Genomic DNA, 26,377 nt, shown 5'->3' with positions numbered 1-26,377 from the left:
TCAAGACAGCATTTTAAAAATTATACAACTTACATCAAGTTCCACTTTAGATTCTGGAAATCGTTCTTTGTCAAATGCATCAACCAGAAAAACAATTGCATCAACAGCAGGAAAATAATCCCTCCAAACTCTCCTGGCTACAATAACAAAAAAATGAGAAAGTTTAATAATATTGTATATTTATGACAAAAAATAAACAATAATGTGACACACTGCATAATCCATTGCTTACCACACACATTAAGCCATAACATCAACATATGTGCTGTAATACCTAATCTTACTGAAGATAAATGAAAATATATTTAACATTTACTAATATCAGCAGATTAAACCTTCACAACTAGGCCAAACATTTAGCAGTGTTACATTCAAAGTTTTAAAAAACAAATTATGAATACATGTCAATAAACCTTTCAATTTATAATCCAAATTTTTATATTATATTATTTCAAAAAACAAATACTTAGGAAATTCCCAATTCTTATTCTTCTGCATCACATGGTGCATTGGTTTCAATAATAGTCTTCTGCAGTATTCAACCAATTAGAAACATGAGCCATACATAATTACAGACTATAATCTAAAATTTGTACCTCCAACCTTCTTTATTTGCTTAGATACAATAAATCTGCAAAAAACAATCAGAATTTCATCCACTAACTCTCCTTCTAGATAGTTTGATAACTGATCTTACAAGACTGAAAAACATGTTTATTACTAACAAAAATAACAGATTTTCCTCTATGTAAATCTCAACAGTCCTCCTTTAGTTTCTTCACCACAAAGCAATAAACAACAAAACTATTTGGTGTTCATATCCAAGTACTCCAAGCACTTTAGATTTTTTATACTTTTTTAGTTTACTTAGAAAATGATAAACTGTACCATGTTTGGAATATTCCAGTCTTGTTATTGATATGTGTTGCATATTAAAATGCAAATTTCATGACATGAATTATTTATCAAACCTTCAAATCTGTTAGACTGCATAAGGCTTATAAAAGAATATTCACTCATATGCAAAATGCATCCAGTATGCAGCAAGTACAATAAATCCTTTTTTCTTATTATTTATTGTTATATATTTTTTAACAAATGTAACCAAAATGCAAAATGTATAACACTTCTCAGCTTAACTAAAATTAAACAGTTAAAATTACACTGGCTCCAGTGCTGGTGTGAAATATCACATGACAATATCAATAATTGTACATTAACTCCACTGGAAACAGCTAATGGGCTCCCGCAGCAGTCCCACAGTAGTCATTTCAGTGTACAGAAATAAGATAATAAATTTAAGAAAACCAGATAAGAAAATAAATTAAAACTGTTATGATAATTTGATTCTTTTGGATCAATAAGTCAGAGCAAAGGGCAAAATGGTATTATTAATTTCATTTCATATTATGGAACTTTAACTGCACTGAACATTGATGATTTTACTACAACTGATGTTATGGTTGAGAAAACAACATTTACTAAAATAAACTTTTGATATTCAATTAGAAGATCCAACAGGCTGAAAAAATGAAAAATTATATCTGTATGGTAAAAAGTAGAATTTTTGCTTTGAGCATTGAAAGGCTTCAGATTTTATACAAGTCATGAAAAATGAAACACTTTAGCTAAAATAAATAAATGGATTTCTGTGCACTTTTCATCTCCTTAACTCTTTACCCACTACCCACTGTATCCTTATACTCTGAGAACATAACAGAGCCGAAGTTAAATTTTGATTCACAAATACAATTAGCAGATAAAAATGTCTGAAACTTGACAGGAAATTTTCTAAAAGGTATGTAGTTTCAGAAAAATAAAATATCTTATTTTTGATACATTTAGTTTTTATGCATTATCAGTTTCAAAATACAGGAAAATTGCATGAGGAATGTTTTTTTCTTACACCTACTGGTGATCATGATGTCTGTTCGAGCATTCATCTGTGCTGTGCAGGCAAATTATAAGTTTAGAATGGGAAATGTTAGTCAAACCATGAAGGAGGAAAGTTTTTGAAAACCATTCAAGGTAAGTTTCTTCAACTATTAGTCAATGAGCCTACTAGAAACAATGTTGTTTGAAATTTCAAATGTTAACTTCAAATACTGAAATGATCAAGAGAGTGGAAACTGGGAATGTATTGGTGTTCGTGATCACTGCTCTATTGGTGCATCACTCCCAGATAAACGAAATTGATGAGTTAAAAAACTGTGACCAATGCATAGTCTAATTAGAACAATTTCCTCTTTCTGATCCTTATGAAAGCAAGATGGCCAAAGTCCAATAGAGGGTTTTATTTGAAAAAGCTTGTTTCCACATAGCTCACGTTGAATACAGGACCATAGTCTATGCATGGAACAGGCAGAGCAGAGATAGTGCCAGAGTAGACAGATTTAGCTGAGGTATCAGTGAGCTCATTCCAACAAATACCAATGTGGCCTAGTATCCAGAAAAACAGGATAGAAATAGAGTTTAAAGAAAAATGTGCCAGTTGGTTTTGAATATCGGCAAGAACTAACATGAAGTGATTTCAAGGCCAGTAGAGGACTAAGCAAGTCAGTATAAATAGTGCAATTTGAGTACTGCTTAGCTTCTATGTGATCCAGGTCAAGAAAAATGGTGTACAGTTCAGCAGTGAACACAGAAGCTGTAGAGAGGATTCTGTGCAGAACTGCCAAACCACAACAATCCATGGAAGAGCCCACACAGTCACACAATTTCGAACCATCTCCACAAATCAAAATGGAAGGATGGTTCGAAAGATGTTCAGCAAATAACATATAGTATTTCCAATCGTGAGTATCTGATTTTCTCAGGTGACTTAAAGATAGATCACATTTGAGGACTGTAAGAAGCCATAGTGGGATAGGCTGACCAGTGGATACAGCAATGTTACCCAAGGACAGACCCAATTCATTCAACTGCACCTGGATCCAAAGACCAAAAGAAGCAATGGTAGATAGTCTGCTCTGAAAAAGTATGGCCCACTGAGGAAGAAAAAAAAAACACAACCCCAAGTGGGATGCTTTGGTAAGGAATAAAGTTTTAAAGCACACAGTAAAGACAGTTGCAAATACCAGATGTGCAAATAAGGTTTATGAGACTATGTATAAGCTCTGAACTGGGGAAGTGCAAAAGATCCCAGTGCAAAGCCGAAGTCCTTGATGATGAACGAGGTCCAGCATCTTTAAGGGTGAGGTTCTGGAAGAGCCATAGACAAGTGATCCATAGTTGAGTTTCCATCGAATAAGAGCCGATATATCTTTAGCACAGAACATCAATTGCCCACCAAGTGGTGGAAGAGAGGGCATGGAAAATGTTCAGTGCTCTTGTACATTTGACCGTAGCTGTTTGATGTGTGGTGTAAACTTTGTCATACAGGCCCACAGGAGGCACAACTTCACTGAGACAGAGTTCAGGATCAGGGTAAATACCCGCTTGCAGCAAAAGTGCATGCAAATGGTTTTAGAGAGAGAGAAGTTCAAGCCATTTGTTGTGGTCCACTTCAGAAAACAACTGAGAGCAATCTGTAGCTGCTTTTCAATGAGCCTTATGTTCGATGGCTGACACAAGATGTGAAAGTTGTCGACATAGAGCCTGTTTGCAACAGTGAAAGGTAGTTGTTCAGTGATGACATTAATCTTTATATAGAAAAGTGTGACACTCAAAACACAGCCCTGAGGGACTCAAAGTTCCTGTAGAAAAGAATGGGAAAGTGTTGAACCTACACAGCCTTGGAATTTCCTGTCCCTTAAAGAAATTTTAATGGAAATGGGCAAATGGCCACACCTCCATGCTGTATCATAAGCCTTCTCAATGTCCAAAGAATATTGATACAAGATGTCATTTGAGTAAGGCTTCTCTGACGTTTCAATTCAAATCAGGTGGTCCATGGTAAAGCACTGTCGCCAGAACCCACACTGGTTGAGAGGATGTTGTTTGATTTAAGGGACCAAACAAGAAAAGCATTAACTATCTTCTCTAAGGTCTTAGAGACAGCTCATCAAAGCAATTGGGCAGTAGTTTGAAGGAATCTTGGCATCCTTCTATGCTTAGAGAAAGGTAGGACAACAGCCTGGTACCAGGCATCAAAAAAAATATACTCCTGCCAGATCCGGTTAAAAAAAATCAGAAGAATAACAAGAGAAGCAGGAGATAGATGGCACAGTATTTCATAGCATACATCATCAGGTCCAACTGCCAGACTGATGAAAGGCCAATTTAAGTTCCACCAGTGTAAAGGGATGATTGTAGTCATAGATATAATCAGCTCTAACGAAAAGAGGTGATTGCTCTGCCCAAGTCTTGATGGATAAGAAGCTGGAAGAAGAAGCAGAAGTGCTAGATACTTAGCAAAAGCTTTCACCTAGAGTATTGGCAATGCTCTGGGTATAAGCTACTTCCTGACCATCAAAAAACAAGATTGAGAGGGGGGGACAAAATTATATTGCCCACTGACCTTTCAAATTTTGTTCCATATGACTTTGGAATTGATGGTAGAAGATATGCCAGTTGTGAACTTAATCCAAGATTCCTTCTGGCTTTAACGTCTTACTCACTGAGCATGTGCACAAGCCTGCTGGGAAGTGATGCAGTTTGAGAGTGTGGGATATCTACAGAAAGTATCCCAGGTCCGTTTTTGAGCTTACCGTGCCATGTAGCAGGCAGGATTCCATCAAGGACAATAATATCGTGGAAAATGTGTTGAGGTTTTAGGAATACATTGAACAGATGCTTGTATAATACAGTCAGTTACTGCTGCCACATAATCGTCTATTGATGGCTTACAGCTGATGGCAGGAACAAGTTCTGTGACAGTAGTGAAAGAGGGCCAGTTTGCTTGATCCAGCTTCCACTGGAGCATGTGGGTTGGGTGACATCGACCACAGCCAGTTTCTCTCAAAATTATAGGAAAATGATCATTGTCTCATGGATTACTGTCAACCCTCCATGAAAAATAGAAGAATAATGAAGGGTAGCAAATTGAGAGATCAATAGCAGTAAAGGACTGACTAGGTACATGGAAATAAGTAAAAGAATCAGTATTGAAAATAGAAAAGTTGTGAATGAGAGAGCATACGCTCTACAGAATGACCCCTCCCGAACAATATCAGCACTTCCCCAGAGGAGATGATGTCCATTAAAGTCCCCCAGGATAAAAAAGGGAGACAGCAACTGTTCAATGAAAGCATCAAAATCTGATTGATAATACGTCGTTCCAGGCGACAGGTAGAGAGAACAAACAGTGATGGTATGACCCAAGGAAACATGGATGGCTACGGTCTCCAAGGGTGTGTCAAGTGGCAAAGATAGGGTGAGCACATGCTGATCAACCAGCAGTGCTACCCTTCCATGCACTAATCCATCACACAGCCTGTCATTTCTGTACAAAGAAAACATCTGAAAGGTGACTGTATTGGCAGGTTTCAGAAATGTTTCCTGTAAGGAAAAACATACAGGATGGTAGGAAGCAATCAGTGTTTTGATGTCATCCAGATTAGAACATAAACCTCGACAGTTCCAATGTATCAGGGTGGCCATTTTTATTTACATGTAGGCAAATTGGGTGGAGAACCCTTCTTTTTTTGACCACGTTTTATTTCTCCTTTACTGTTCTTATTCAAGGGAGGTCTATCGACCGCCATGGATTCCAATGACTGAGGACGTGAACGAATGATTGTTTTGCATCTTGGGATGGAAGAAGAAAATGTATCCGAGGAAATGCCTGTACCTGGAACCAAAGGATGTGGATCTTGGGGTTTGTTGGAATGAATGTAAGGGACAGAGATGGATGTTGAAGTTGATTCATCAACTTTTTTAACAATGGAAGTCAAGACGTTTCATTTGTTTGGAGAACAATTCTTTTGAAGACAAAGAGAGATCCGTCTCCACTCCCACTCTAGTTGTGGAACAAAGTGCAGCAGCAAACGTCCGAGATGAGGTGCTAGACAGCAATTTTCAAGCCTCAGGATAAGTAATGTTATGAATCATTTTCAAACACTGCACCTCTTTTTCTTCCAACCATTTAGGGCATAAACAAAAGTAGGATGGGTGAGAGCCATTGCAATTGATGCAATGAGGGTCTGTTTGACATTCGCAGGCATCATGGTCCTTGCCACTGCAACAAGCACACATCAAGGAACCACAACGTGACGTCTTTGAGTGACTGAATCGCTGACACTGGAAACATTGGAGAAGGTTTGGAATGAATTGTCATATTCTGCAATTAAGATAACCTGCCTTGATGGTGGCAGGCGGACGTGGTGACGTAAATATGAGAAATAGAGACATTAGTTGGCACTATAATTCCATCTTTGTGAGTAGATATATGCCTCACTGCCTTACAGCTGTACTAGTAGGGAGCAGTTTGAATATAATCTACAATTTGATTGCAAACTTCTTAACATAAATTCATAAAATAGTACTTCAATAAAATTTTCAATGCAAGTCAATAAACATAATAAAATGGCTTTTGAACTCTGACCTATTTTGAAAAGGTTAAAGTAACTCTTCTAGAATAGGCACCATCTACACTTGCAGATCATCAGTTTCAACTGCAAGTTTACATTATGTTTCCAGAAACATTATCACTATTTCTCAAAAAATGACAAGACACTATTGGAAATTATACTGTACTACAGTTTAAAACCAAAATAGTCTTAATGTTTTCTTTATGTATATTTTAAATTTCAAATAATGACTATTATTTTCTTATTATTTAATTAAAAATTCAAGTATAACTTCAATACTAATCTAAGAAAAGAACAGACACGTACTGCTACATTGAAAAATAGGTCACATTTCCAGCATCAACGTTTTTAATTCAATTTCTGCCACACCTACCTACCATTTAAACACATTTAGAAAAAAATTAGTTATTGAACATGCTCACCTTATTTAACTCTGCATTATGAAATTTGCATCTTCACATAATTTGCATAGCCCATACTTTTGTATGTCTATTAATGGGATATGTATAAAAAAAGTATATTTGTACCAAATCTCACATAAGTTGGTCAAATTGTAGAGTAATTGAGCAAAAATCCCAAAATTATGCTTTTTTGTGAGCTAAAACACAAACAGCTCAAATGGGTAAATCCAACCTTCTTTACATTAATGTATTTAGTGCATGAAAATTTATCCTGTTGCCAATTTTAATATTTAATACTGTAAATGTGACCTCATAGGAGCCAAAAATAATCATTCTTGGGTTTTACTTTTGACCCCATAAAAACATTAAAAAATGCCTAAATAAAAAAAAGAAAGATTTGGACTAATTGATTTAAAATGTTTGGAAGAAGAAAAAAAAAACAGTATGTCTCTACTTGTGTAACAATATTATGTCTGGTTATTTAAACAAATTAGGTAATTGATTCTTTAATACTATTACTGTTTTTTTGCACTGCCAAATACTTTGAAATATATGTAATTCAGTTTTGATACCTGCCAAGGTTGACTGACATTTTTTGCATTCTTCAAAATTCATAAATTTATTTATTTATTCAAAATATTTCTGTTTTAGAAATTAACCATATGACCTATTCTAATCTAAATATTACCATTAACTAATAGCTCCTGATTTTCCCACTTCTTTAAAATCAAATTTGAACTATTGCCAGTTGCATTAAATGCTGCTGTAAAACAGCAGCGAAAGCAATTTATATAGCAAATGCTAAACGTTTGTCAATATATTTTACCAAACACACAGTTACATAACTTCTTCATGCTGATTTTTCTTTAATTTTTAACAATAAAGTTAAAAATATCTAATGAATTACAAATGCTAACAAAGTATTATTTTTCTGTCAGAAAGTTTACTTCAAACTCTTCAGTCTTTATTATCATTAATTAAACCCATAAAAAATTACCTTGATGATGACCTCCTAAATCAAAAGTCGTAAACCGCATGTTTCCTATACTAAGTTCCTCAGATGCTAGGAAAAAAATAAAATAAATAAATAAAAATATCTTCAGTTTTATTATGAAAAATTCAAATTTACAGAAAAACAAAAACTTTTTTTTTATAACTGCACAATATCTAAGTAAAATTACATGAATGAAAAATAAAATTCAATCTCTTACAATGAGAGCTTGAACTTTTCAAAATGTTCAGGTACTACAGTAGTGAATCAAAAAATTTATTTGCTCTAAGGAATTTCCTGACCAAGCTAACCTGCTCAAGTGTACAACTGTCATCCATCTCCGTAGATTTTTTGTATCTTAATGGCAAATAGCTGGATGAATTATGAGAAATAAATTTGACTTGTAATTATTTTATATACAGAAACACACCAGCCACACTAGTTTCTATATGAAAGACAACCTCATGTGTTTATAACTCATGAAATTTACGTTTATAAAAACTTAAGGAACTTAAATTGAAATCTAAGACTTGTATACAACAACCACAGACTAAAATTACTTATATAAAATAAAAAATATACAAGCCATATAAAAATATCTATAAAACCTTATCTACATACATTATGATATATATGGATACAAGTCAATAAATATATAAACCTACAAATGGCATATTACTACTTTACAGTGGTACCTCGGTTCTCAAACGACTCCCTCTCGAACAATTTGGGTTTTGAACATATTGTTTGATAAAAAATGTCTCGGTTGTTGAACATAAACTCGGTTCCCAAACCAAGCTGTCGTGGCCTGAACCCCCGAAAGACCCTTCAATCATTTTCAGCCCACGCCAAGCTTGCCCAAAACATTTTACCCGCACCTGTCACTCAGTCCACACCCCCGCTAAAATCTTATGAATGTTCTCATTTTTCTTTTTTTGTTGTTGTTGTTTTTCTAAATATTCTGATTAAATAAGCCACCATGGGGTCAAAGAAGGATAAAGAAAGCAGCAAACCAAAAAGAAAATTTGTTAGAGCCACAATAGAGGTGAAAAAAGATCTCAGTGAAGTATGAGAGTAGTGTTTGTGTGTCTGACCTTGCTATGCAGTTTAGTATGGCAAAGTCTACAGTCTGTACCATACTGAAAAATTAAGAAGTCGTCAAAAAAGCTGATGATGCTAAAGGAGTGACAGTGCTTATGAAACAAAGATCACAAACAATGGAAGAGGTAGAAAAACTGTTGATTTGGGTAAATGAAAAACAGTTAGAGAGGACCTACATCACCAAGGAGGAGAAGTCACTGCTAGAACACAAGCCAATGAAGGACAGGCTAACTCAAGCCTGTCTTAAAAAACTTAAGGCCAAAACTTAAGCCTTTGATTGTGTACCATTCTGAGAACCCAAGGGTTTTAAGAAAAATAATGTCCTGAAAAGTAAACTAAATGTCATGTGGAGGGCAAATAGTAAAGCATGGGTAACCAGGCAATTTTTTTTATGGAGTGGGTCCATAAACTGTTTGCCCCAAGTGTAAAGAATTACCTCATGGAAAAACAGCTGCCACTCAAGGCCCTTCTTGTGATGGACAATGCACCTGCTCACCCACCAGGCTTGGAGGACGGGTTGCTGGAGGAGTACAGTTTCATTACGGTGAAGCTCTTGCCCCTAACACAACTCCTCTCATTCAGCCCATGGACCAGCTGGTCATATCAAACTTTAAGAAACTCTACACCAAAACACTGTTTCAAAGATGCTTTGAAGTGACCTCTGACACAGAGTTAACCCTCAGAGAGTTCTGGAAAAATCACTTTAATATCCTCCATTGCTTGAGGATCACAGACAAAGCCTGGAGGGAAGAGTCTTTGAGGACCATGAACTTAGTCTGGAAGAAATTGTGGCCAGACTCAGTAGCAGATAGAGCAGGGGTTCCCAACCTTTTGACACTCGCAACTTGAAAATGTAATTGATGAAATAAAATTAATGTTATCCCAAGCTACTTCTAACAAGGCTCTGCGACTCCCCTGCTAAGGCTTTGCGACCCCTGCCAAAGCTTCGCGAACCCCTTGGGGGTCGCGACCCACCGGTTGGGAACCCCTGAGATAAAGACTTTGAAGGCTTTGAGGCTGAGCCTGTTGTCGAGGATGTTGTCTCACTAGGCAAGTGTATGGGCTTGAATGTGAGTGGTGATGATGTGGAGGAGTTGGTAGAAGATCACAACACTGAGCTCACCATGGAAGAACTCCAAGACCTTCAGAAGGAGCAGCAACAGAAGGCAACTGAGGAAGTGTCTTCAGATGAGGAGAAGGGAAGGAAGGATGTTCCTAGTTCACTAATCAAGGAAATGTGTGGAAAATGGGGAGAGTTACAAAGTTTTGTGGAAAAATTTCACCCTGACAAAGCTGTAGCAAACTGCAGCATAAACCTTTTCAGTGACAATGTCTTACTTCAAAAACATTTTAAAATGCAGGCAGAAACAAACCTCATTAGACAAGTTTTTAGTGAGAAATAGGTCCAATGAGTCTCAAGCAGATTGCAGTAGTGCAAAGAAACAGAAAAGAAAAAACACCAGAAGGAGAGTTACCCAACATTTTTATGGAAGGTGACTCCCCTTCCAAACAATCATAACCCTCCTATACTCTCCACGTTCCTCACCACCTTTCACTTATGCCATCAGCTCTCCTCAGCACAGGTAGAGTGCAGTTAAGTTTTCATTTATTGTGTTTATAGTTTTTGTGGTTGACTTTATGCATGTAAGTATTATTATAGAGGTATAAATAAGCAATATTTTTACTTAAAATGCTTCATAATGCATATTTTTTGGAGCTCTGTAACGGATTAATTTAATTTACAGTATTTCTTATGGGAAAAATTGGTTCGGTTTCCGAACAGCCTTCTGGAACAGATTAAGTTCGAGAACCGAGGTACCACTGCACACACATTTATGTATATCCATTAAATGTTGTCAGAATTGTTTACATTTCTTCTTTTCTTGCATTTTTAGGATATTTTATAAAAAATGATACAAAATTTTGTATACAATTGTAAGAACTTACGATTGAAAGTAAAGAGGAATGTATAATGAAACCCACACTATCAGCTATACTGAATGCCAACAAGGCCCTTTGGCTATATACCTCATCAGGTCAGTTGGAATATGTAAGCACAATAATGCTTGGGATACTATATATATTATCAAACTGCAAAAACAGCTACTGTTACAGTGCAAAATAGATTAAGTATGAAATTAGAATACTTCAAGAAATTTATGCATGTATTTGTTAAAAAACATTAAAAACCTGTGCTAATGTCCCAGACATTAACAGAAATATACTTTTTACAAAGGACCCAGAAAATGACAAAAAAATCAACTGAGAATATTTCCAAAATAAGATTTTCAAAATGGTACTAGTAGAACTGAAAATTTAGATTTTGTGGTTATAGTAATAACTTCAGAGGTTTATTTCTCAATTTGAACCCTGAACAGCCTATCAAGAGATAAAATGATATCCCCCAAAATTACAAATCAATGTCCAGTATGTCATATCAATTTAATCCAGATGTGTAAATATGAATTGTATTGCTATGTTTGCAACATCACCACCCATGCTGAGTACAAAGGCAAGAAAATTCCATTTCAATCAAACAACAACAATTTCTGTACAAATCAAATATTCATAATCAACAGAATAAACTCTTTTAAAGTTATGAAAAGTACAAAGAATAACCAACATCAAACAGCAGCTATTATAGCAGGACAGGCACAAGTGTGTTTCAATATCATGACAGATTATCTTTATAGGAAGGGTTACGGTGGCAGAGAAGCTAGCTGTAAGCCACTTCTCTCTCTGCAAGCAGTATTATATGTTGACAGAAGTGGACATTACAGATGCTATCACACTGTCTATAAAAGACCATTTCTTCCTCACCAGTCCAAATTGACTCAATTTTCAAATAATTCAGAATTATAAGAAGGAAAGCAAAAATGCAGTGAACCAAATGTAAAATTAAATTTATTCTTCAAAGGACATTTTGCTAATCCAGATCAAAATATGATTTATGATGTATTGTTTACAAGTTAATGCCAATTAGAATTATGGGCAATTCAACAAGATTCAGACAGTGACTACTTAAGAATTAAATCACAAGTTACTACTATATTTAGATTAAAAAAAGAAGCAAAGAGTAACAATTTTGTATAATAACTCAGTAATGGATTTTAATATGGATAAAACTCAGTTACCTGAAGTATTAAATTATGTTAGTATTCAAATCAGCAAGAAATATTTAATTATCAACATGCACATAATAAGTGATTTTAAATAAACACTCAACTACTAATTATAATATTTATATGAAATATGTTTAAATAACAACCTTCTTAAGAGTCACAGAGAAAGTATTTTACCAATGTGGATAAGGTTGTTTTCTAAGTTAATAGTGACTTTACAACACTTACTAATGTGAGAAAATAATAGTTGAGATAACACTGGAATGTGACACACTCATAAAAAAAATCTGGTAATTACAACATAGTCACAACTGGTCTTTCATCATATTAAAAGGTGAAAAAAACAGTTAAATATAGAGTAGTGAAGCAATTATAAGGATACAATATGACAAATGTCTAAAAACGTAGGGCAGATAAAAGGAATTATTTAAAGCAACAGAACAAGAGAAACATGTATACAAAAGTTCATGTAAATAGTAATATTTGCATACCTTGCTCAGTTTTTCACAAGATAACCAACTCGCCATTCTATTCTCATGAGCAAAGTAGAAGTGCTGACAAGATGCTGATAAAGAAGCATATATGTATATTTGGATAACCCATAATACAGACATGGGCAGAACATTATAGGCCTTTATAAGAAATGTGATATGCTTCCATTATTCATAAGTTGTGGACACAGCTTCGACCAATATTAGAAACCCTCTATCAGGGTTTTGGTGAGACAAAAATGGTAAACAGTGACATTAGCTAATGATCCAACATGACATAGACAACAGCAAGACCCTTGTCCTAGTTACTAGGATTACCCTAGTTACTTGAATCTGAGATGTTGAAAAAAGATGAAATCCTGCTACATTATTTTTGTTCTTTGAAAATACTCGTGTAGTAAAACAATGTCAGGCAATTTACCAAAGAATGAAAATGGCCTGAAGACAACATATACATATGTATCCAAGTTACATTTGCAAAGATACTAGAATATTTGAAACTGAAAAATATCTACAGCTTTTCTAGAAAGCCAAGCTAGTTTAGTTCCAGATATCCAAGTAAATTTTGATAACTTATTCTTACTTGTAACAAATAATGAAATATTTCACAGTACCTAAATTGCATACATACAAGTATGTACTATAGCTCTCAAAGTTAATCATCTATTGATGAGAGAAAAGAAAATAGCACAAAATTGTCCCTCAGCATAATAGTAAGCAAAAAAAGAACAGTAAGAAAGTTAAAATATACAACAGGATATACAATACTCTCTATCTTATTATCCATGATATAGTTTTGTAATGCTATGTAGAATTACTTTTAAAAATATTTTCATAAATTCTCTGGTCAATGTGTAAAAATATGTGAAATTTCAAATTAAAATCATTCATATTTGAAATTAACTTTTGAAATCATTTCACACATAAGATCAAAGTTTTTCATACAAAACTGTAACAAACTGGAACTGAGAATTTAGCTTTTTCATAATCAAATTTGAAAAACATTTTTTCCCACATTTTTCTTCACTGGTACAAGCAATTACCCTTTCAACATGAATTTACCTTAATCTCAAGTAACCACTTTCATCCTGTACTTGGGCCAACTAAACTGTTCGTCCTGTAACAAAATAGCATATACTTTCTACATGCTGCCAGAACCTTCTACTTTTATGCCCATAGCTTTAATTATAAGCTTATAGCAGCATATTAAAATATGTTGACAAAGAAAGTAAGAAAAAAAATATTAATTTTGTTCTGAAGGTTAATAATTACTCATATAGTGAAATATAGTAAGTATCATACAAAACCACTGCCACAAGTATAATGGCACTAATGGCTGAAAATGTTTGATGAGAATATAAAGGAAAAATATCAGGAATATCCATAAAAAATTATCTATTTTAGACCAAAATATAGTGATTTAGGGAAAGATTAAAAACTAAAAGGCAATAGAGCTGGTGGCAAGTAAGCCAATTATCTGCACTCATTGTAATAAAAATCAAATTAAACCAATATATACACACAAAAAAGTTCTAATTTATCATAACTATAATGAATTTGTAATCTTATGGATGAATTACAACATCAGTAAAAAAGTTTCAGATCTCAGTCTCAAAGTATTGTTATTACTGTATTTTTTGTTATTTTCCTTTTTCCATTTGCTTGACAAGCTTCCTAAATCCTTAGGTGTAAACCTTTTATAATATTTATATGAACAACAAAGCAATTACAGCTTTCAAGCATTCTAGGTGAAAAGCTCGGGCATATTTATGATAGAATGTAGCAAAGCGACAAAGCTGTGGATCCAGCCACATCTGACGAAACATTTCTTTTTTGTTTGTATGGTAGTAGTATAATTAGAGATCATTAAATATGATTAACAATTATGAAAAATGAGAGCTTGTAATACAAACCTTTTATTGAATGTATAAAACTACATTCAATATAAAAAATGACAGTCATTAAATATAAAATACAGATTATCTAGCAGGTACTGCTCTGATAAATTCATTAAACATTTTTATTATTAAAGTATTTTAATGAAAAAAGAATCTTTCCAGTTGTTCACAAGCATACCTCATGAAAATGTTTTTATTATTATTTACTTTCTCTAAGTTAACCTAAAAAGTTTATAACATTTACATTTCACTTACTTTTATAATAATAAAGAATACACATGAAAACTAGAAATTATATACCTGAATCTTTTGACATTTTTTTATACTAATGGTACCATTGCACTAAATTTATTTAATTCAATAATGCACCAAATGTAATTCATAATTCAAATATTTTATACAATCCAAGTCTTATTTTTTTTACTTCAATTTTCATTTCACTGTCACATGATGCACCTTACTTATTAATTTTCCCCTATAGGGTTTCCTTGTACTCTAACGAGTTTCAGTACCTTCAGCCAATTACAACCTATATACACAAGGTGGCCCATAAGTCCCGACCCATCCATATGTTATGTTATATTCAATTATGCATGTATTATAAATTTGTTTCTTTTTTGTTTTTCAGAGAAATATGGCCAATGTAAGCCCATTTACACTTGAAGAGTGTATTGTGACAAGTACATGGGTACATGAGTGCAAAAATACTGGTGACACCCTGGATACACAAGATATATGGATGGGTAGTGACTTACGGGCCACCCTGTATATAGTAGCAAGCCAGCATGCAAAATTTGAACTTCTTACATGCATAATTTCTCAAGATATCAATAAATTTATTAGACTACCATAGAAGTTCCTCCCACTTTATTATAGTTTTAGGGTAATTGTCCAAAACGTGTGTATTTATTTAATGGATATCTTTACAACCAATATAAAAAAGCACATTGTACTGTACAGTATACTCTTATGGTTGTTTGTTTGTTGTTAACTGTCAGAGTCAGCAGTTCACAAGCAAAGCTTGTCATCTGAGGAAATTTTGCTCACAACGATAACAGAATTTTAACCTCATCATATAATCATCAGATTAAATGGATTAATGAAACTTCTAGTGAAACAGATAAAAATTTTCAGCACTAGTCTTATCAAACAAGTGTCAGCTTAAACATTATTCCTCAAAGATGTATATCTAGGCTGAAAGGTACACTTACTTGGATGAAGGGTGGGCACAGGCTGAGCCATTCTATCATCTTTAAGCATGTGCAGTAGTGTTGTTTTACCAGCATTATCCAGACCAAGAAACAAAAGCTTTCCACTTTTCTTCCATAATCCTGGTTTCCAAAAAAAAGATACAACTTTCCATCAATACCAGCTAAAGCTCACTCAAAAATACTAATATTATGAATCCTCATGATGTTACTAAAACAAGTAGGTTTAAAAAGTCTTGACAGAAATGAATAAAAACCCTATAACCTGAGCACTATTCAAAGGTGGACCTTTTTTACTCATTACTTTTATGAATCTATCACTGATTTAATTAAAACAAAAGTACAAGGACATCATTTATGATTATTTGTGTTACATTTTAGTTACAGTAGTTGAGTTTATCACTTCTCAGCCAATACATTACTCAAATATCATGATACTACTGTCAAAATATCGAATTTGTTTCTAAAAATTAATTTTAATTACTTCATAGAATTTCCAATCTAAATTTTTACTTGAAAAACAACCTCCAAAATAATTTTGAATCTCAATACATCAAATATTTACATACAACTATGAATTTATAATTTATGTCAAATTTAACTTTTCTTACTAAATCAGTTCTAAGTTTTCATGAAACAACACAATTTAATATGTGAAAACTAAAATTAACTTCAGTCATACTTTATACATAACCAAATCACACATTTTCTTGAAAAAAAATAATACTAACCTCATAGCTTTTAGGGATCCTATATCTACTACCCTATAATTTTGACTTTACAATTTCTTCATAACTATACATAAACTCAAGACACAAACACCACACCGATTAAATTTCTATAGCTCTAGAACATACAAAATCTACCAAAGTCTAAGATAATTTATCTTGCTCTTGAAAGACAAACTTCAAAAGTTTTAAAAATGTTATCGCTCATGGACCAGATGAAATTTTCTCAAAAGTTGAAAAGGAAATTACAAGTTTTATATGCGAGCTACTTACTACTACTTTTTGCAAGTCCTTGAATACTAAGCTAAGTGCAAGAGGATTGAAAGTTTGCTAATGTTGTTCTTCGCTACAAAATCAGTGATAAAAATTGCTATAGTAATTACAAGCCTAACAGTGAATTGACAATGATTTATCAGTATAATGAAGTTTTATTTTGGAGGGGAACTTAAGTTGATAAGTATTTAAATTATAAGGTCTGGTATGGAGTTTTTTGTTGCTGTTTATTTAAATTTAGTTTAGTGGATGAGACAGGATAGATGAATGAAGAGGTCCATTCCCATTAATTATTATTACAATGACCACATAAAAGATACAAATGCTTTCTTCATACAGAGCTATACATAGGCATTACATTCTGTTTACAACAGGTAATCAAACTGTATTTTTGAACTGTAAGTCTGTTGACTTACAACTGTCCCTCCATAAGACAGGAAACAAATTTAACTTTTAGAATGAAGCATTTATCAAATTTGGTTTAAAATGATACAATGAGGAATAACCATGAGAATTTGGTTATACTATTTACATGTCATTTTAAATTACTTTGAAATAAGTTATTACTGCTGTTTTAAAAGCAACTGAATTTAATTATGACTATACTGAATATTTTCAGTGTAATAATTTTCACTGTGATATTCTTCCTCCCTAAGAATGATTAGCTTGTCAAAAATTAATCATAAGTATTATACTTAAGTCAACAAAAAAAAATTGCATACATCATAGTTTTATTCTAGAGTATGGTAACATTACTGTGAGACACACTCTTAAGATAAAGTAAATTTTAATATCTTATATGCTGACAACTTTTTGGCAAATAATGTCACTTGTAGTGATACTGGTTTAAAAAGGTGAATTATACTTGCAATAAATATAGGCCTGTTCTCTAAGCTATTATCTATCAACTTGGAAATACAATACACTAATATTACAAAATATTGACAATTGGTAAGACAACAAAAGTAAAAGTTTATAAACCTATGGTTACGATCTTTTTTTGCCGTGATTTGACTTTGGTCAGCTATTAGGTCTAGTGGCAATTATCTCACCAGTGAATTGAGAGTGCTTATGTGGCTCTTAAATAAATGATTTCAGTGAAGTATCCAAAACATAGTATTTCTCATTTTTATAAATTTTATTTTTTTTTCAAGTGATCTCAATATTCCTTTAAATATGTCTATATGCCAATTACTAATTACAAAATAAAGTATGATAAATGCATTTACATTTATCACTTTTGTACCATTTTTTCCAATCAACTTACAAAATGCAAGACATCATTCATACTCATTTTCTGTATGCTTTATGACCCCAAATACAAAAACATATAAATACTTAATCTATTATTTATGATGCTTTCCTTTTTTTTTTTTCTCTAGAGGAAATTCTAATAATTGAGGATCACATTTGTATTTCTTAATTTAAAATAAATCATATTATGAAACCTAATAAGTGTACAGGCAGTGTATGCAGCTCTGTTCCTTGATCAGTCTACTATATTTACATATACAACACAAGATCTTAATGTTACTACAAAAACACACACCAATAACTGGATCAACAAATAAATCTCATTCTTTAGACCTGAAAACATGTCAATGTTTGTTGAAATATATAGTGTCTTCTCCCATAAATAATCACTTCAATACTACACATCAAAATGCCCACTTTTGTTTTTTTTAGAAAATTACTGAATCTTACTGAATTACTGAAAATTACTTTTCAACAATTATAAAGTTCTTTTATAAATTTTCTTTACGTCTGTTGAAATATATTGTATCTTCTCCCATAAATAATCACTTCATCATGTATATATATCATTTTTCTCAACATATTACATTAACATAATGTCGTTCCATACTTAAGTCTAACTGTATTCTGAAAAGTAAAAAATAAGTTATTGGACTCAGATAAATGCAAAGATGTAAAATATTTGTATCATTGTAAAAAATGTTTGACAAAAAATAAAACACATCTATACTCCATATTGTTGTACATACTAACCCTAATAAAGTTGCAAAGGCAAAATGATGGATAAAATAACATTTCAAAAATGTATCACCAGTGTTATTGGTACATTAACTACATTAGTTACAGTTCTGATCAATGAAAGTAGCTTGCTTTGACAGGAAGATACTGATAACTGATAAACTAATTACTAAAATAGTATCCAGATAAAATGCAATAGAGAAACATAATAAAAAACTTACCTAAGAAACTAAGTACATTTGTCATCCATTCCAGTAGAAACATTTTTCTGAAAAATTACACAAATGGTAACTATGAAACAATTTGGTTCTTCAAGACTATCACTGCATGCCCACTTTTGTTGTTTTTTAGAAAATTTTCTGAATAACCTTTTCAACAATTATAAAGTTCTTTACTAAATTTTATTTATATTTTCCATGTATATATGTGCATTATATAAATAAATATAGGCATCTTTAAAATTTTAAAACTAATTTGAAAGATACATTTAAAAGTTTTAGAAACCTGGTAAAACTTAAAAATATTAACAAAATATAATGACAACAAAAGATCACTAAGTCCTTCAAAAAAGACTGTTCCCACACAGTCACCTCCAAATGGTCCCCTTTAAGTAGGAAACATGACTTGCAAAAAACTATTAGGGAATGTCAGTTTTATTTCTCAAAACAATGGTCATAGTTAATATAGGAAATAGCTCCCCCCCCTTAAATTCAATACAGTCCCACCACCTATTTGTTTTACACATACTCTATCTCTCACAATAACAGTGATATACATCATACATATACAGTAATTCTGATATTTTTATATATAACATCTGAACATGTGTATACACGGTATTTATAGCACAGTGATGAGAACTGCCTTGAAAAATATAAGCTATTTAAGTTTTAATTATATAATAAGGAAAAGTATAGCCTAATTAAAAATAATTTATAAAACTGTTTAACACAATGCAATATAGAAAACAGCCAATATGAATTCATTAAATTAAATCTTTACTTATTAACCTATCAGCAAATAAAATCTTGAAAGTTATCTGGGTGATGAAAATTGCCCATATTTGGCTAAGAAAACTACATCAGTATGGATTAAAGAAAGACTATCAATTTAATTGCAGAGTAGCAGACTGAGCTAAAGCAAAACGTTATTAATGTAATCTAGTCAAAACAGACCCAAGTACTAGAGGGGTGCCTCTAGAATCAATGCTTTGGTTTTTTGATATTTATTATTTAATCACATTTACAAAAGCATCACTTGTAAATGAGTAATGTTTTCTGATACTTTTTGGTTACTTACCTGTACTAAAAATGTTAAAATACTACAGAGTGATAAAGACTAAGACAAATTGCTTGCAAATGGGCTTCAATTATAACAAGTGTAAGATAATGCATTTAGATTCTCATAATTCTGGTTACATATTTAACATGCATGTGGGCCAGATTAATACCATAAACACTGAAAAGATTATGGTGTCCCATCTATGTAATTTAAAATAATAGCAATTCTAAACCATAAAATACATTTTTATCTTTCAAAATGAAACAAACTTAGAAGTATGTTGAAATCAAAATAGCTTCTTTCTTGATTTTCTAATTGTAAAATTTTGGATAATTTCATCAAAGCTGAGTCAACGAAACACATCTGCTTCTACACACAGTAAGGAAAGTGAATCAAGTCTGTCCTGACACACTGTTGTTCTCTAAGGGTTGTTTATTCTTTACAGATGAGAAAAAGTGCAGTTAGTAATCATCAGTGTAAGCAAAATACATAGTGCGATATCTGTGTTTGTAAATGTACGTTGTACCGTCTATCACTAGGATGTCATGAAGATCAGGTTGATTGAATTTTCTTTTTCCTGTTTCATTAAACTTTGCATGCATTTCACAGTGAAACTGACGTAGAGAACAAAAATGGGGAAAGTGTGCGTTGTGGAGTATAAGAAAGCCTAACAAAGTTTTGATTTTTCCCATGATGACTACTTCCATGCTTTCTTTCAAATATCAAATTCTTTCAAAAAAACAAAAAGATTTCTCATTTTTTGGTGCTTGTTCTTTGCTCATGCTCCACACACGTTTAGTGTGCTCACTAGATAATCCAGGACTGCATACACAGAACCCAGTTACTAGCATGACTGGAGAAAAGGATATTGGCACAGTGGTAAATTAGTCACTTAAACCATTGAGGCAGTGTTTTATTGTTATTAGTAAAGCTAATAAAAATTTAGATTTTATTGATAAACATACTGACTACAAATAAAAAGAGGTAATTTTCTTAATATCACAAGTTAGGCCTCACTTGGAATGCTGTATTATTTCCTTGTCCAAAAATGGATATTGAATATTAGGGTAAAGTTCTGGAAAGGGCTACAGCATGATTCCAGAGATCAAAAAGTTATCTTTTAGAGACAAGATCTCTTAACATATTTTCTTTTGAGAAAAGGAGGTAAGAGTGATCTTAAATTCAGAAAATTATACTGGAAATCAAAAGGATTAAAGTCCCCAATTTCTTTCTTTCTACTTTATTTTTAAAAGAATAAAGCAAAATGACATACATTTAAATATTGTAAACTGTAAGGCAGACTTCAGTTATGAGTTTTATTTTTCTAACAGGATGATTGACTTAATGAATAACATGCTATCAGCAGTAGCATAAAATAGCACTTTACAGGAATTTATGAGGCAAATAAATCATTTTTTAAATGGTCAGTGATTCCAAATTTTATTTTGCTAACAGTAGGTGTTCAAGGATAACTCAAAAACAAATGGTCCCTTGTTGACCATATGTTAATAGGATGATGACTACCATATTACTGTTCAAACCACTAATAGTATAGTATAAATTTTAAAATGTATCTGATAACAAAGGGAAAAACAATGTGATTAACAAGTTATTTGGATAACCTGATTGTACTGCTAAAAAAAATCAAACAGCAATTCTTATTATCAAATAAGCTGCTATTTGCAACTGAACTGTTGATCATGAAAATAATGCATAAGACTGAAATGTATAATAATAAGTAACAATAATTACCACAGTTAGGTGTCATAGGGTTTCTAAATAGTTGCAACTGACATATCATGTACACACATTTTTGTAACAAAGTATTAATATCTTTAATACTGAACACTAGAGTTAATTACATACATACTGGTAGAAAAATTAGTTGTTGCCACTGTTTTCAGGCAGAAAAGTTTTGATATCATATGATTGTGTTAACTGATGAATATTTGCTTATAAATGTTTAAAACAAAAGGTATTAGTCTGTGCTCGTTTACAAGCATTACAATACAGACAACAAGGAATTGCTTGGTTCATCAATAGCAATGACAAGCCTGTCGCTGTACACCTATAAACACAAATGAAAAGGGACCAACCAATCCTTAAAGATTGTAGTTGCATAAACATTAACTTATTAAAACAAAAAGTTAAAATTTAAATCTACCCTTACTTTTCAGAAAATATATAATCTTCTATAAAGTGTTGGCGTCCACTACCGCTGATAACATATCTGCCTTAAAGTAAACGCAGTATTGTTAAATACTAAGTGTTATAATATCAGAGCTAACACTAAATAGCTCAATACTATCACTACTACAACAGAACTACAAGTACCACCATTGCAACAAGTCACAATAAAAGAATAACTGCTTCTTTTTTTCCATAAAATTTATCATCGTGTTCTTTTTTAACTGTCGTAAAAATTATATTAGTTTTAAAAAATTACTGTTTAAGATGTTTGTCTTTTCTACTACTTTCTGTGGACCTTCTTGAGTAATACTAATTATAATTAACAGTAACAACATAAATGTTAAGTTAATATTGGTAGTTATAGTCCGGCTATTATTAAAACTATTATTTATGTACTATTATAGTAATTTGTACTGCACTCTGTAGAAATTGCACTTTTCAGTGCTATCACAGTCTAGCAGTATAATTAACAACGATCAGTTTGCGAAGATGAGCATACTTCGTGTCGTAGTTAATTGCCTCACCTACGCCACAGTCGCACTCACAATGTGAACTTTTACTTAAATTGAAACCATAAACCAACGTGTAGATATCTTAACTATTACTAAATTCCCCTATCCATTCTTTTAAGTTTCACATTTATATATAACATCAATACATTCCTCACTTACATTTAATAATAATAAATTACGATATAACTGACGTTAAACGTTACAGCAAAAGCTATAATACAGTTTTCTATACCACATTCAAATGTACGTAATACATCAAAACAACAGCTGTGATGTACGTCAACAACGTTGCATACAATTTCTCTTGTTCATCAAAAACACTTTGCTCTAACTGAACAGATTGTGGCATAGACTTACTTGATTGGTTTACCTGTATGGTAGAGGGCCAGACATAAATTGTTTGAAATATTTCAATGTGATTTAGCATGTGATTTTTTGAATATTGGTGTGACAGTTTGAAAACAGCGGAGAAACATGAGAGAGGATTATGTCATGCTTTTCAGATGAGATGTTGACAAAGTAGTTGTCGTATAAATATAGTTCAATTCTCATTTTCCGTTTCTAACCATTATTGTTGTTTTAATACAAGTAATAAACGACCATATAACCCCAAAATTATTTTTTCATTTAAATTAAACCTTTCCCTTTACAGCTCATTCAAGAGCATTACACTAAAACACAGACTGTATGTAACTAATAGTGCTGAACTTCAACTGATTCAAAAATACCACAGTAACTTTTACAAAATAAACTTCTAATTTTAATTATCTTAACGTTTCTACACATAGTGGCCCAGCATGACCAGGTGGTTAGACACTCAACTCGTTATCCGAGGGTTCAAATTCCTGTCACACCAAACATGCTTGCCAATTCAGCCGTGGAGGCAGTATTATGTAACGGTAATCCCCAATTCGTTTGTAAAAGAGTAGCCCAAGAGTTGGGATGGGAGGTAATGACTGGCTGCCTTCCCTATAGTCTTACACTGCTAAATTAGGGACGGTTAGCGCAGATAACCCTCGTGTAGCTTTGCGCGAAATTCAAAACAAACCAAACCAATTCTACCCATAGCATCTGGCCATCATCTGAGAAGAGTTAGATTAAAATCAAAACTTGTGTGCTGTATAGCTTAGTTGTTGTATTTTTCAATTAATTATTCGGTTTAATATTTTTTTCGCTAAATATGAGAGCTTCGTTTGTTTGTTTCGAATTTCGCGCAAAGCTACTCAAGACGAGGGCTATCTGCGCTAACCGTCCCTGATTTATCAGTGTAAGACTAGAGGGAAAGCAGCTAGTCATCACCACCCACCGCTAACTCTTGGGCTACTCTTTTACCAACGAACAATGGGATTGACCGTGACATTATAACGCCCTTAAGGCTGAAAGGCCGAGCATGTTTGGTGAGACAGGGATTCGAACCCGCGGCCCTCGGATTACGAGTCGAACGCCTTAACACGCTTGGCCATGCCGGGCCCCTGAAAGTTTCAATTGGCTAATAAATTATAATCGATTTCAACAGTTAGTGTTGCTACTAATTAGTGATGTCGAGAAAACTCACTTGTAGAGAAATATATATGCAAAAACGGCTCTTTTGGATTGAGAAAATATTTTACGTAGAAGAGCGAACAACGTTTCGACCTTCTTCGATCATCTTCAGGTTCACCTACAGGTTTCAACCCAAACGAGCCGTTTTTGCATATATAGTGTTGCTACTAGTTATCTCAAACGACTTTATAGAATTCATCTACAGCAATTGAAGGCTTTTACTGTCAGTACAGCTTAAAAAAGCTGTAAAGCGAAATGTTTTACACTCCAATATGCATTACATAAATCAAATAAGCTTTCAAACGTCGCAAAGGAGCTACGCTCACATTCATTAAACTCACAAAACCTACAGCTCAAATTGATTTCCTGATAAATATTTCCATTATAAGATTATTTTTTTAAAAGTATCTGGAACCATTTCAAATTAAAGTTTCGTATAAAACCACACAAACGGTCAGTTAGATCTTTCTTTTTTATTGTGAGTGACTTAATACAACATTATTTACAGCTTGTTTGTTCATTTTTAAAGTTACATTGGGCAATCTGCTTTTTCTACCTCGGGAATCGAACAGCGAATTTTAGCGTTGTAAGTCCGTATACTACCACTTTTCCATTAGGTTTGTTTGTTTTGAATTTCGCGTAAAGTTACTCGAGGGCTATCTGTGCTATCCGTCCCTAATTTAGCAGTGTAAGACTAGAGGGAAGGCAGCTAGTCATCACTACCCACCGCCAACTCTTGGGCTACTCTTTTACCAACGAACAATGGGATTGACCGTGACATTATAACGCCCTTAAGGCTGAAAGGGCGATCATGTTTGGTGTGACCGGGATTCAAACCCGTGACTTCCAGATTACGAGTGAACGCTTTAACCCACCTGGCCATGCCGGGCCTTTTAAAGACAAAGGTGGAACATTACAATATTTCCCCTACGTTTAAAATATTTCTTCATGCTCCACAAATGATCAATTAAATAAATTTTTTGTTTATTTAACTTAATTTGCTACGCACAACTTATTAAGTAATTTAAACCATGAAATGCTTTGTAGTTTATTATATTTCTTTATAGCAAATATTATTAAGGAATTATGAACTATTAATACAAATTATGACGATTTATTTGATAATGGATTACTTAATCTTGCGCCTAATAGCTCGATGACAAATCCGAGAACTTATAATAGTAAAAAGTGGGTTTCGATACCCATAGTTAGCTGAGAATAGATAGCCTATTGTGTACGTTCGTGCTTAACAGCAAACAAACATTTAATAATTGATATCAGGTAAATAATGAAATAACATTTGTTAGAATTTGATACTAGCATATTTTATTCATTTTAACAACAATTTTTCATTCCAGGAACATTTTCTATAAATGCTAATTTTCTTTTGCTGGTAATATCAAGATTATTTGTATTTAAGATCACTATCTATAATTTTGAACTACTGATTAGATGGAAGACAACCAGTCAATAGCACATTACCTTCCATTATCCACATTAAGAAATTGATTGCCACTCTTATAGCTCATCCGTAAGTTAAAGTGCAGCGGGGAGGAGAAATTTCGTAGTATCACATGAATTCGAAACCGACTCACCAATACCAAAATCCATCGCGCTAACATAGGGCTAACCCGTTTTCAATATCAATAGAGAGGAATATTTTGCTTATTTTGTTGCTGAGCATAACCTACTTGCTGCCACTAATGAATTTCTTTCCAAACTTTCTAAGGCAGCTTTCCCAAAGATACAATTGGTTTCTGACTGTACCAATATAAATAAAACAAAGCTTTTAAAGAATTCTCTTACACCAAGCTAAAACAACAGGATGCAGACCACTGTCAGACAAACCTTTCAAACTTGTCATAGATAAAAACAAACAAAAAACAGAGGCTAATTGTAGGGGTGAAATATATAAGTAAAAACGGCTGGTATGGATAGAGAAAGCTCTTTTGTAGTGGAGCGAACAACGTTTGCTCTTCTTCAATCGTCAGGGGTGAAATACTTTGCAGATCGGTAGCCAACAGCCATATAGAAATAAGTACATGTATTTTCTTAACTGCGTTGATTAGAGTAAATTTGGGAATTTATTGAATAGGAGTATTTTTAAGATGTAAAAATGTCGGGATGACATTTCGTCTCATTGTAATTTACAAGTTTGTTTGTTTTTGGAATTTCGC

The 26,377-nt window shown here is 32.9% G+C and overlaps 1 protein-coding gene across 8 annotated transcripts; it reads right to left on the bottom strand.

Annotated features, from left to right (window-relative positions):
- Positions 1 to 23,149, bottom strand: LOC143253974 (uncharacterized). Of its 8 annotated transcripts, none has more exons than XM_076508648.1 (6): positions 22,818 to 22,986; positions 22,127 to 22,190; positions 18,897 to 18,943; positions 15,686 to 15,805; positions 7,869 to 7,934; positions 1 to 137 (listed from the first exon to the last, which is right to left on the bottom strand). In XM_076508648.1, the coding sequence occupies exons 3-6, from the start codon at positions 18,937 to 18,939 to the stop codon at positions 1 to 3; spliced, it is 366 nt and encodes a 121-aa protein (XP_076364763.1). In that variant the 5' UTR covers positions 18,940 to 18,943; positions 22,127 to 22,190; positions 22,818 to 22,986. The 8 variants fall into 8 exon arrangements, with proteins under 8 accessions (XP_076364763.1, XP_076364764.1, XP_076364765.1 ...); XM_076508649.1 differs by having other exon boundaries at positions 22,891 to 22,957; XM_076508650.1 differs by lacking the exons at positions 22,127 to 22,190; positions 22,818 to 22,986 and adding an exon at positions 23,016 to 23,149.
- Positions 23,150 to 26,377: the final 3,228 nt, after the last annotated feature.

The sequence above is a fragment of the Tachypleus tridentatus genome, chromosome 6, assembly GCF_004210375.1.
Source record: "Tachypleus tridentatus isolate NWPU-2018 chromosome 6, ASM421037v1, whole genome shotgun sequence".
NCBI classification, from domain to species: Eukaryota; Metazoa; Arthropoda; class Merostomata; order Xiphosura; family Limulidae; genus Tachypleus; species Tachypleus tridentatus.
Note: the sequence above shows the minus strand (reverse complement) of the source record. Positions and strands in the feature narration are given on the sequence as shown.

Coding starts and splice junctions, on each gene's coding strand:
- LOC143253974 (XM_076508650.1), bottom strand. CDS start 18,939: ATGTTTCTACTGGAATGGATGACAAATGTACTTAGTTTCTTAG. Junction 7,935..15,685: donor TGTGCCCACCCTTCATCCAA/GTAAGTGTACCT, acceptor TTTTTTTCCTAG/CATCTGAGGAACTTAGTATA. Junction 138..7,868: donor TTTAGGAGGTCATCATCAAG/GTAATTTTTTAT, acceptor TTGTTATTGTAG/CCAGGAGAGTTTGGAGGGAT.